The 13,664-nt window shown below is 42.2% G+C and overlaps 1 protein-coding gene across 2 annotated transcripts in view; it reads right to left on the reverse strand.

Annotated features, from left to right (window-relative positions):
- Positions 1–276: 276 nt before the first annotated feature.
- Positions 277–13,664, reverse strand: part of LOC124776851 — a 230,150-nt gene continuing 216,762 nt past the window's right edge. For both annotated transcript variants that reach the window (XR_007015662.1, XM_047252024.1), the window contains one exon: positions 277–2,802. Coding sequence is in view for 1 of the 2 variants with exons in the window: in XM_047252024.1 (XP_047107980.1) it covers positions 2,594–2,802 (209 nt within the window). In the remaining variant the exon portion in view is untranslated. The remainder of the gene's footprint in view (positions 2,803–13,664) is intronic.

The raw sequence follows: 13,664 nt of genomic DNA on the forward strand, positions 1-13,664 counted from the left end.
ACTAAAAGGCATGAAGTAAACACACATTAAGTGGTAAATAACAGATGTGCCTTCACATGTTGCACCACTACCATGTGGCTTTGAAGTAAGCCCTACCACTTGCTAAAAATTCGAACATAAATTTCAAAATTTGTGATATTTTGATAGTACTGCATTGTTTCTCTCTCAGCTATGTTTTTCCTCTGACTTTCAGGTGGTGATATGAGGAAGTTGAGGAAGAAAAGTGCTGGATTCGTCAGTGAAGGGTTCATGGCAACATAACTGTAGACAGAGGAGTATGCTGTTGTTCACTTTATTTACAAGTATTGCTTTGATATGTCGATTCATACAGGATACAGTGTCTCTCAAAGGAAATATATTACATAAAGCTTACAAATAATAGTTAATAAAGCCAACATGAAAACAACAGGAGAGGTCTTAAGAACTAGGCAAACTAGGCACAACCACGAACGTAAGGAGCGGGCCAGGGACTTTGGCGGCGCAGGCTGACGCCGTACAGGTGTGTGCGCTTCTACTGCTTGAATGGACGGAGCGTGTGATAAGGATCGTTGCCGGCCCGGGAGCCCCGACTGCGCCAAGTGCTTTGGCCACGGCCAGGGTGGTGGGCCGCGCAGAACTTAAGCTACGGAGGCCTACGGATGTGGTCCGGGCGCTTACATCTACAAGGGCGGGAAGAGCAATGTACAAAACGGGAGCTACAGGTATAGCGATAATCTATAACAGGCACACTCTCACAACACAACAATAAAATCAGCCAAACAAAATATAATCAACTTATTCATAAATAACTCTCTCACTCGCACACATAAAAAACTCTATGCAAAAGTAACAGTTTTAACAAAAACGATAAAGATATAAAAATAATACTCAACTCATAGATGCCATATTGGAAATCGTTAATACATATGCAGTATAAGTTAGTACTAAAATTTCTAAACTAATGCTGTACTAGAAAACAAGCTAAGGACACTAAAACGCTTACAGAACTAGTAGCTGCAACTTGAGGGCAATGTATATGCAATCAAGCATTTTTTTTAAAGTTAGTATTAACAAAAGTTAAACAAATAAAACTGTTTTGCAGAGACAGCTGCATCCTGAGTTATATCATTATTTCAGATGTTAAATAAATTTACACAGTAACTGCATACAAAAATTTCTAGAATTATCTTTAATAATTACTGAGTAGAAAATGTTTACTCTGAAAGTCTGAGTGAAAGAAATCAGACTCAAATAGCTGTATTAGAAAGGGCTCATTATTTTATATTACACAGTGTAAGAGTAAGGTGTAACATGGAGTACAAAGGCAGTTGACTGCCAAATAACATTAATTACTTTCTATTCTGACATGATTTAATATTTTCAAAATACTTATAACTATAAAAAGATATATGCTAAGATATCCCATATGGGCAAACAAAGTAGAAGATTGTACATGTAATATCATTGGTTACAATTTTCTAAACAATGTGTCAACGTTGGGACAGTTAAATTACCGTAAAAGGCATACACATCAGCGACAAATGGGACAGACAGACAGACAGACATTAATTCCTAGATGCTAAGTTACATTTTATTTTAAAATGCGAGATTTATTGGTCCCTGGTGTGATTAAGAAATGTACACCAACCAGATGTAATCGTGTTTAATACTTTTCGAACGAATCACACAGTGTATTTTAACAAGTAATTTAAGCTATAAAGAATATGTATTATTTACTAAATTCGAACCAACAGAAATATTAACTGCTTGCTAATTTGTGGCTCAAAGTTGAAGTCAACTAATCAACAACAGCAATAGTGTTATCAGCAGCGATTTATTGCATTAATAATTCGAACCAAGTGGAACTTGTCGTTTGTGGCGAGATTCAGGCACTTAACACTCCACCGACGGAACTGGTTGCAGTTTAGCTTTGGTACAAATTTTAAATTGTTGAGACAGGACTCAGAGAAGTTCGGCACGTTCGTCTACAGAATTACTCCGACGTAAACGTACTTGAGAAACGACACTGATTTTGAGATAAAACTTTGGAAGTATTCCAAAATTCCATGGTGATATTTAGCTTACACTGCAGTGCATTTCTTGTATGATAATTACGAAAATTACGGAGTCCTGACAACAACTATAAAGCGGTAAGTTACCATTACAAATACTTTGTTAGAAATCTACATGAAAATCTTATTTGTTAGGCGATAGTAGCGTAATAATCAAATTCGTGTACATAATTGGGTATTGCAAGCTTTTTCCTTCTTTTTCTGTTATTTATTACATTCTTGTAGATGTTTAACAGTATAGACTTGGAGGTACTGGTGGTAGGCACCATGTTGATACGCCTCTGAAAAGCTTGTATTGTAAACTGATTGTCCTCCAACTTTTACTTGATACGGGTGGTGAGTTGCTATACAGGAAGGGACGTACGTTGACGTACAATAGCGCCGGCTCGGGTCCTTCTGGTAACAACAACGCATGGCAGCAGAGAATTTGTTAGCTGGGTTGTCACGTGGGAGCTGGCAGCTCGACAGGCAGTGTGTGTGGCGGAGAACTGGAGTTGTGTTATGTTTGGAGGCTGGTGTGCGGCGCGTTGTCCTCTGAGGTGTTAAGCGAGGAGAACAGCCACCAGAGGGGTGATGATGGCTGCGGTGGCGGCAGCGGCGGCGGGTAGCGGCGGGGCAGCGTTGCAGAGGTCAGTCTCGCAGGTGATGCAGTACTCCTCGTGGATGTACGAGGACTGGTCCGTCGTCGTGCACGGCTGGTCGGGCAGTATGAACGCGCAGGAGCGCACCGTCTGCAGGTCCCCGTTGTTAACTGCGGACACAACACAAGGCGCACATTAAAGACTGGCCACTTGCAAAATAAAAACGAGGCAACGCAGAAGCGCACCGAACACTGTCATTAGCGAATGTAAATCGTCAGAACAGTATATGCAGTTGCAGCGGCCCTCCACCTATACAGATTATAAGCAATCAAGCCAATGATACAGGGTGGGGCAGAGGAAGCGCATGTTTTTTAAATCATTAGTACTGTGCTAGGAGTGGGGATATTAACCTTGAGCGACTGTTGGGAGACAACTCAGACAATGTACATTACTGGCCATTAAAATTGCTTTATTGACTTGCTCAATTTGGGAAGCTCCTTGAATAAATCATCCAATTTTTCTGAAATTGTAACCATTTGTTTGTCTGTACACGTACGTCACATCTACCTGTTTCCATCCAATTCGGATGACTCCTTCGTGATTCGAGTTTTTTTTGTGATTAAGTGTATTTTGGCTCATCAGTGTAGTAATTAGCTATTCCACCATCCAGCGGACATAGAGCAGGGCCACTGTGTTGAGCGGCAGCCTCGGTGGTTGAGCGGTCGCTGCTCTTTGGGAGGGAGTGGGTGGGCGGGGCCGTCACGCTACACGGAGACAGCGGCGACAATTGCGAGAGCAAGGGAGGGGCGCAGTGGGCGTCCGCTGCTAGCAGTTACACCGGGGTCCCAAACACCGCTCTGTCCAGCAGCAGCCGTTTGCCTGCACCGAAACCAGACCGGAGTTGCGAGAGTCGAAGACTGTGTTCAAACCTAGTTTGCACGACGACACTAGATTGCACGCGAAACTGCGCTATTGGTCACCGCGAATTTGCGCAGCTCGTTGGTAAAACTTAACACTTTCGGTTTGTTCCAAATTTGGCGACACTAGTTGCTCGACTACTGTGGTTAGGTGTGTCGGTAGAGTGAACTAAATTGAAGTTTGAAGTGGCGAACGGAGGAAATTGTTCGCTTTTTGGGTAGCTATGCTTTGATTGGTTGTTTACGGGATTTGAATGATGTCGACAACAAAAACAAGAAGTGGCGCCGGCAGGTGTGGCCGAGTGGTTCTAGGCGCTTCAGTTTGGAACCGCGCGACTGCTACGGTCGCTGGTTCGAATGCTGCCTCGGGCATGGATGTGTGTGATGTCCTTAGGTTAGTTAGGTTCAAGCAGCTCTAAGTTCTAGCGCACTGATGACCTCGGATGTTAAGTCCCATAGTGCTCAGAGCCATTTGAACCATTTGAACCAAGCAGTGGCGTGTTGCTGCGCATCGGCCGCCATACGCAATCTGAACATCGAATGGTTGACGATATCTGAGCTGCGGAGCAAAATTCATTCAATTAGGAGTGCACATACAAATGAATTAAGAAAAATACAGGCACGCAAAAGATAAAAATCTCGTGGTTCGAATTGGCCAATATTTTTTAAGGAAAACAGCTGACAGGAGGAAAACCTAGAGAAATCTGGGAAGCTGAATTATTTATTTAATATTCATTTATTTAAACCGTCACAGCAGTGCTTCCCATTCACAAATTGTAGTATAGAAGATTAAAATAAATTCTAGGCTCTTCCACCAAAAATTTCTTTCAGCAAGATCGCTGAGCAACCGAGCTGACGTCTTTTATTTATCCAATCACGAATCCAAACACGTTTCATATTTTTTTATGTTTTGTTTTATGCATGAATTCCTCCACACCCCTTACACTTGCCATAACTTTCATTTTACACATGACTGCGGCGCTCCCAAAACGACGAAACTGGAGTGTACACTGAAGGCGCCGTACAGCCACATACGAAACCATCAGTGTGCAACTCATTCGGGCAATCCTGCGTCATCGTCTAAACAAGCTTTAAGACAGACTGTTACTGAGGAGGGTGTGAGACAGGGTTGTAGTCTATCCCCTATGTTCCTTAACCCGTGTAATGAGCGAGCAAACAAGGAAAGCAAGGAAAAATTTGGAAATGGAATTACAGTTCAGGCAGTAGGAACAAGAATTAGAGGTCATCCGATGACATTTTAATTCTGTCAAAGATGGCAAAGGACTTGGAAAATCAGTTGAAAAGAATGAATGGTGTCTCAAAAAGAGGTTATAAGATTAATACAAAAAAATGTAGAAACGGCTGCATGCAGTCGAATTAAATCGAGTGATACTGATTAGGAAATGAGACGCTAAAAATACTAGATGTGGTTTGCTATTTGAGCAGAAAATTACTGACGTTAGTACAAGTAGACAGGGTATAATATGCAGACTGACAGTAGAAACAAAAGCGTTTCTAAAAAAGAGTAATTTGTTAACACAGGATATAAAGATCGGTGTTTGTAAGTCTTTTCTGAAGTGCAGCCATGTATGGAAGTCAAACGCGGTAATATTTTGCTTCTATTCTCACGCTGCATCGTAAGTATCATGTTTATAGAGCATTTCTACTATTAACGTTTCCTTTTTGACACGTTTTTAGTTAAATCGCAGTGTTTGCATATCTGATATCGATTATTGATCGTTCTGCTTATTCATGATATTGACATATGCCTTTTACGATCATGTTTCCTTAACTGTTCGTGTATTTCATGTAATATTGTTTTCTAATTTTTGTTTATTTTTTGATGATGTTTATTTTGAAATCTATATTCGTGAATTGTCATGGTACGAGGGAAACGACTTTCTAAAGCGACAAGTAAGACTCATATCATTTGTTGGTTCAGTGGACTATTATTGTCTTGTTTTACTTATTGGTGTTTGTATTATGTTGTGTAATGTGTTACTTTAGTTGATGGTTTATTTAAATTCCTTGTTGTGGCACATTTGCCTCTGTTGATAATATACTACATATTTTTAGTTTTGATGGCCTGTGTCTTTGCTTACTCTTGCACGGGGTTATATGTGGATAACAGCCTATAGTTCATTTTAATATTCAGCATAGTGTCCAATTACGTTTCTTAACCTAGGTAATTAGTTAAAACATGTGCCGCAAAATTGACACGTTTCTGATAGAAACAGTTTATCTTAAACAGAAATTTAACTCATAATCCTGGATGCTTGAGCTCATCTTACATAGTTTTGCTTTAAATATTTTGTGCATTATTTCACAGACACCACGACATGCGTGACTTACCAGTATTCTACTTTACAGAATGTTTACTTTAAATATTTACGTGCTTCACTTCATTGATATTATACCAGTGGTTTGACTTTACAAAGACTGCTTGGGACTGTTCTAGCATGGCAAGAGCACTCCTTACACAGTCTTCCCCCGGAGCATGAGGGTGATAAATGGTCTCCATATTACTCCCTGAAGAGGGGCAGCAGCCTTTTCAGTGGTTGCAGGGGCAACAGTCTGGATGATTGACTGATCTGGCCTTGTAACATTAACCAAAACGGCCTTGCTGTGCTGGTACTGCGAACGGCTGAAAGCAAGGGGAAACTACAGTCGTAATTTTTCCCGAGGACATGCAGCTTCACTGTATGATTAAATGATGATGGCGTCCTCTTGGGTAAAATATTCCGGAGGTAAAATAGTCCCCCATTCGGATCTCCGGGCGGGGACTACTCAAGAGGACGTCGTTATCAGGAGAAAGAAAACTGGCATTCTACGGATCGGAGCGTGGAATGTCAGATCCCTTAATCGGGCAGGTAGGTTAGAAAATTTAAAAAGGGAAATGGATAGGTTAAAGTTAGATATAGTGGGAATTAGTGAGGTTCGGTGGCAGGAGGAACAAGACTTTTGGTCAGGTGATTACAGGATTATAAATACAAAATCAAATAGGGGTAATGCAGGAGTAGGTTTAATAATGAATAAAAAATAGGGAGTGCGGGTTAGCTACTACAAACAGCATAGTGAACGCATTATTGTGGCCAAGATAGACACAAAGCCCATGCCTACTACAGTAGTACAAGTTTATATGCCAACTAGCTCTGCAGATGATGAAGAAATTGATGAAATGTATGACGAGATAAAAGAAATTATTCAGGTAGTGAAGGGAGACGAAAATTTAATAGTCATGGGTGACTCGAATTCGTCAGTAGGAAAAGGGAGAGAAGGAAACATAGTAGGTGAATATGGATTGGGGGGAAGAAATGAAAGAGGAAGCCGCCTTGTAGAATTTTGCATAGAGCATAACTTAATCATAGCTAACACTTGGTTCAAGAATCATAAAAGAAGGTTGTATACCTGGAAGAATCCCGGAGATACTAAAAGGTATCAGATAGATTATATAATGGTAAGACGGAGATTTAGGAACCAGGTTTTAAATTGTAAGATATTTCCAGGGGCAGATGTGGATTCTGACCACAATCTATTGGTTATGAACTGCAGATTGAAACTGAAGAAACTGCAAAAAGGTGGGAATTTAAGGAGATGGGACCTGGATAAACTGAAAGAACCAGAGGTTGTAGAGAGTTTCAGGGAGAGCATAAGGGAACAATTGACAGGAATGGGGGAAAGAAAAACAGTAGAAGAAGAATGGGTAGCTCTGAGGGATGAAGTAGTGAAGGCAGCAGACGATCAAGTAGGTAAAAAGACGAGGGCTAATAGAAATCCTTGGGTAACAGAAGAAATATTGAATTTAATTGATGAAAGGAGAAAATATAAAAATACAGTAAATGAAGCAGGCAAAAAGGAATACAAACGTCTCAAAAATGAGATCGACAGGAAGTGCAAAATGGCTAAGCAGGGATGGCTAGAGGACAAATGTAAGGATGTAGAGGCTTGTCTCACTAGGGGTAAGATAGATACTGCCTACAGGAAAATTAAAGAGACCTTTGGAGATAAGAGAACCACTTGTATGAATATCAAGAGCTCAGATGGCAACCCAGTTCTAAGCAAAGAAGGGAAGGCAGAAAGGTGGAAGGAGTATATAGAGGGTTTATACAAGGGCGATGTACTTGAGGACAGTATTATGGAAATGGAAGAGGATGTAGATAAAGATGAAATGGGAGATAAGATACTGCGTGAAGAGTATGACAGAGCACTGAAGGACCTGAGTCGAAACAAGGCTCCGGGAGTAGACAACATTCCATTAGAACTACTGATGGCCTTGGGAGAGCCAGTCATGACAAAACTCTACCATCTGGTGAGCAAAATGTATGAGACAGGCGAAATACCCACAGACTTCAAGAAGAATATAATAATTCCAATCCCAAAGATAGCAGGTGTTGACAGATGTGAAAATTACCAAACTATCAGTTTAATAAGTAACAGCTGCAAAATACTAACGCGAATTCTTTATAGACGAATGGAAAAACTGGTAGAAGCGGACCTCGGGGAAGATCAGTTTGGATTCCGTAGACTTAGAGAAAGCTTTTGATAACATTAACTGGAATACTCTCTTTCAAATTATGAAGGTGGCAGGGGTAAAATACAGGGAGCGAAAGGCTATTTACAATTTGTACAGAAACCAGATGGCAGTTATAAGAGTCGAGGGGCATGAAAGGGAAGCCTTGGTTGGGAAAGGAGTGAGACAGGGTTGTAGCCTCTTCCCGATGTTATTCAATCTGTATATTGAGCAAGCAGTAAAGGAAACAAAAGAAAAATTCGGAGTAGGTATTAAAATTCATGGAGAAGAAGTAAAAACTTTGAGGTTCGCCGATGACATTGTAATTCTGTCAGAGACAGCAAAGGACTTGGAAGAGCAGTTGAACGGAATGGACAGTGTCTTGAAAGGAGGATATAAGAGGAACATCAACAAAAGCAAAACGAGGATAATGGAATGTAGTCAAATTAAATCGGGTGATGCTGAGGGGATTAGATTAGGAAATGAGACACTTAAAGTAGTAAAGGAGTTTTGCTATTTAGGGAGCAAAATAACTGATGATGGTCGAAGTAGAGAGGATATAAAATGTAGACTGGCAATTTCAAGGAAAGCGTTTCTGAAGAAGAGGAATTTGTTAACATCGAGTATAGATTTAAGTGTCAGGAAGTCGTTTCTGAAAGTATTTGTATGGAGTGTAGCCATGTATGGAAGTGAAACATGGACGATAACCAGTTTGGACAAGAAGAGAATAGAAGCTTTCGAAATGTGGTGCTACAGAAGAATGCTGAAGATCAGCTGGGTAGATCACGTAACTAATGAGGAGGTATTGAATAGGATTGGGGAGAAGAGAAGTTTGTGGCACAACTTGACTAGAAGAAGGGATCGGTTGGTAGGACATGTTTTAAGGCATCAAGGGATCACAAATTTAGCATTGGAGGGCAGCGTGGAGGGTAAAAATCGTAGAGGGAGACCAAGAGATGAATACACTAAGCAGATTCAGAAGGATGTATGTTGCAGTAGGTACTGGGAGATGAAGAAGCTTGCACAGGATAGAGTAGCATGGAGAGCTGCATCAAACCAGTCTCAGAACTGAAGACCACAACAACAACAATGGTTATATAAAAAATAACGCCATTTCAAGTGTACCTTAGCATATTATACTTCAATAAACATACCAGGAGAAATAATAGGCAACTGACCGTGCTCCAATCAGTCACAACCGCATATATTCGCTGAATTCATGCTGATTTATATCAATGTATTGATGTATTACGCATCTGTGCTTCCTACCCTTTCAGCAATTAATTACAACGTATTTATATTGTACCGCTATCCTTCTTTCCCATTCCGACCATCATAGAATGACAGAGTGAGTGAATGCGTACGTATATTGAGTTTTCATAATGTTTGGTGGCTGATAAACTTGTCTGCTACTGTGGCAGTTTAGCGTACTTTGGTGTAACAATGGAGAGTGGGAAAGAGGTTTCATTTGCTTCTAGTCGAAGCGCTAGTGTGCTTAAGTTGGCAAGGTGCGGTAAGGGTGTTGTCGGGCAACTTCCCCTGCCTGTGTGTAGGGACCTTGATTAGGTCACGGAGCCGGACACTCACTCCTGGGATTTTGAACAGAGAGGTATTTCATGGCAGCTCGTTTCCTATAGTAAATCTGGTAACTAAGTCTGTGTAAGTTTCAGCCTAGACGAAGATTTAATCCATTTCCTTTCTAGCTTCAGAGCTTTATAATCATGCAGAATATTTCATTTGAATGTGTAATAGTATGTTTTTTTTATTATTATTCGGTTTCACTGGTAGCTACGTTGTTTAATCAGAACTTAGAAATGTGGGAACTTGGTATGTGAAATATGCTTAGTGTCAATTGGAATTCGTGCTTCCCAGTGTGAATGTGCGTGTGTTTGTGCTTCCTATACTATTTGTTCTTCCGTTTCGTTAGTTTCGTCGGTATTCCGCAACTTGCATCGTTTGCTCAGTCCCACGATTTGGTCGTTATTTAGGAGAATCTTCAGTTCTCGGACTAGGTTTCATCTTGCAATTATTCCGCGATAATTTAGTCACGTCGGCAGTTTCTCCCACGGATGAACCGCATTTTCGGAATATCCATATTTCATATTTTTTCTTGGTGAAGCTTTGTGTGGCTAGGGCCACGTGTTTGTGTGTGTGTGTGGACGGGGTGAAGGTGCATTTTTGTCAGATCTGCCAAAGGCGCAGAATCACTGTGGTACGTTTCTCAGTCGAATGCTTGTCTATATTTACAGAGGCGGTTGTTTTGCTATACTTCTTAGTCGGCACCGCTCGGTGGCGTGACGTCTTTATATTGCCTCCTTTTTGTCATGCCTGCCATTGGGATGACCGAGTATTTATGGCCGCGCGGAACGGCCGCGCGGTTTGAGGCGCCATGCCAGGGACTGCGCTGCCCCATCCACCGGAGGTTCGAGTCCTCCCTCGGGCATTGGCGTGTGTGTTGTTCTTAGCATAAGTCAGTTTAAGTAGTGTGTATATCTAGGGACCGATGACCTCAGCAGTTTGGTCTCTTAGGAATTCACAAACGTTTGAACGAGTATTTATAGATAGGTGTGTAAGTAGGCTGTTTAATTTTTTATGTTGGTAACGCCACGTAGCGCTCTGTATGAAAATCACTGACTGTGCTGTGTGCAGTCTGTAGCTGGTTGGCATTGTTGAAAAATTCGCTATTGTAGTCTTGGGCAGTTGGATGTGAACAGCGTGTAGCGTTGCGCAGTTGGAGGCGAGCCGCCAGCAGTGGTGGATGTGGGGAGAGAAAATGGCGGAGTTTTGAGAGCGGATGATCTGGACGTGTGTCCATCAGAAAGAGTAAATTTGTAAGACTGGATGTCATGAACTGATTATATATATATTGATATTTGAAGACTATTAAGGTAAATACATCGTTTGTTCTCTATCAAAATCTTTCATTTGCTAACTATGCCTATCCGTAATTAGTACCTTCAGTAGTTAGAATCTTTTATTTAGCTGGCAGTATTGGCGCTCGCTGTATTGCAGTAGTCCGAGTAACGAAGATTTTTGTGAGGTAAGTGATTCATGAAAGGTATTGGTTATTGTTAGTTAGGGCCATTCTTTTGTAGGGATTTTAGAAAGTCAGATTGCGTTGCGCTAAAAATATTGTGTGTCAGTTTAGCGTTGATCAGAATAAGTAAAGAGAGTAACGTCTGAGTACGTTGAGTTCTGCTCAGCTGTTTTAAAATCAAATAACGTAAGGGGTTTTCCAGCACTGTCATTCTTAAATTTTTCAAAGGGGACATTTCAGGTGTTATGCTAGGACTATTAACCCTTTTTGTCTCTGCAGCCTTTCTAAAACTCGACCATATCAGGAGAAATGACATGCACTCCTGTCGAGTATGGTAGATTTCAGCAGTTCTGTTCAGTGTGGTGTATTTAGGCAGACTGCGGACATCGCTTTGGGAGATAGCGTTTTGCGACGGTACCGCATCTCTCTACTGGTGAACATTCGAGAATATATGGCTTTAGCTGCCTCGCTCTACGTCTGGTTTCGTCTTACGTCATACAGGTAGTTTGTGATGTGGGCTGAGGGAAACAGGAAAAGGGGCGCAAGCAGGTAAAACGAAACGCCGGCGCGACGAGTTGCGACGCAATTGCCGTCGCAGATGGCAGAACGTACTGCAACCTCCCAAGGACACCGCGAGCGCGCAGTTTCATGCTGGTGAGCATGTGGCGGAAAGCCATTTGTTCCCTTGTTGCGGGAAAATCCCACGACTAGGTTGGCGCAAGGTCTCGCAATATCTCCGCACTGCGATAACTACGATTTTCAACATTTCTTGCATTATGTTAAATGTTACATAAGTGCAGACCGTGACATTTCGGAGATTCCGAGATCACCAGCGACGCAAGGTAATGCGAGTGGTTCGATAAGTCGTAAAAATACATAGCCTCGTTTAAGAGATATTTTAGTCCAGCGATGCTCCAGCTTTGTCAGAGCTCTGTCAAACTCAGCAAAATACTCGTTGACTGCAACTATCACTTCCTTAACTGAAGAAAATTTTTTTCCAGATAGCCAAAGTTTCAAGTTAGGGAACGGGAAGAAACCACTTGGTGCTACACTACTGGCCATTAAAATTGCTACACCAAGAAGAAATGAGATAAACAGGTATTCATTGGACAAATATATTATACTATAACTGACATCTGATTACATTTTCTCGCAATTTGGGTGCATAGATCCTAAGAAATCAGTACCCAGAACAACCACCTCTGGCCGTAACAGCGGCCTTGGTACCCCTGGCCATTGAGTCAAACAGAGGTTGGGTGGCGTGTACAGGTACAGCTGCACATGCAGCTTCAACACGATACCACATTTCATCAAGAGTAGTAACTGGCGTATTGTGACGAGCCAGTTGCTCCGCCACCATTGCCCAGACGTTTTCAATTAGTGAGAGATCTGGAGAATGTGCTGGCCAGGGCAGCAGTCGAACATTTTCTGTATCCAAAAAGGACCGTACAGGACCTGCAACATGCGGTCGTGCATTATTCTGCTGAAATCTAGGGTTTCGCAGGGATCGAATGAAGGGTAGAGCCACGGGTCGTAACACATCTGAAAGGTAACGTAGACTGTTCAAAGTGCCGTCAATGCGAACAAGAGGTGACCGAGACGTGTAACCAATGGCACGCCATACCATTACGCCGGGTGATACGCCAGTATGGCGATGACGAATACACGCTTCCAATGTGCGTTCACCGCGATGTCTCCAAACACGGATGCACTATCATGATGCTGTAAACAGAACCTGGATTCATCCGAAAAAATTACGTTTTTCCATTCGTGCACCCAGGTTCGTCGTTGAGTACACCATCGCAGGCGCTCCTGCTGTGATGCTGCGTCAAGGGTAACCGCAGCCATGGTCTCCGAGCTGATAGTCCATACTGCTGCAAACGTCGTCGAACTGTTCGTGCAGATGGTTGTTGTCTTGCAAACGTACCCATCTGTTGAGTCAGGGATCGAGACGTGGCTGCACGATCCATTACAGCCATGCGGATAAGATGCCTGTCATGTCGACTGCTAGTGATACGAGGCCGTTGGTATCCAGCACGGCGTTCTGTATTATCCTCCTGAACTCACCGATTCCATATTCTGCTAACAGTCATTGGATCTCGACCAACTCGAGCAGCAATGTCGCGATAGGATAAACCGCAATCGCGACTGGCTACAATCCTACCTTTATTAAAGTCGGAAACGTCATGGTACGCATTTCTCCTCCTTGCACGAGGCATCACAACAAAGTTTCACCAGGCAACGCCGGTCAAGTGCTGTTTGTGTTTGAGAAATCAGCTGGAAACTTTCCTCATGTGAGCACGTTGTAGGTGTCGCCACCGGCGCCAGCCTTGTATGAATGCTCTGAAAAGCTAATCATTTGCACATCACAGCATCTTCTTCCTGTCGGTTAAATTTCGCGTCTGTAGCACGTCATCTTCGTGGTGTAGCAATTTTAATGGCCAGTAGTGTACATCTATTCTACAGAGTGGTTGAGGAACCAATTCAAAGCCCAGTTCATGCACCTTCGCCGTTGTTATCGATGATATGTAGGATGGTTCATTATCCTGGTAAAAGAGCACCTTAGTC

Source organism: Schistocerca piceifrons, chromosome 2 (genome assembly GCF_021461385.2).
Source record: "Schistocerca piceifrons isolate TAMUIC-IGC-003096 chromosome 2, iqSchPice1.1, whole genome shotgun sequence".
Lineage (NCBI taxonomy): Eukaryota > Metazoa > Arthropoda > Insecta > Orthoptera > Acrididae > Schistocerca > Schistocerca piceifrons.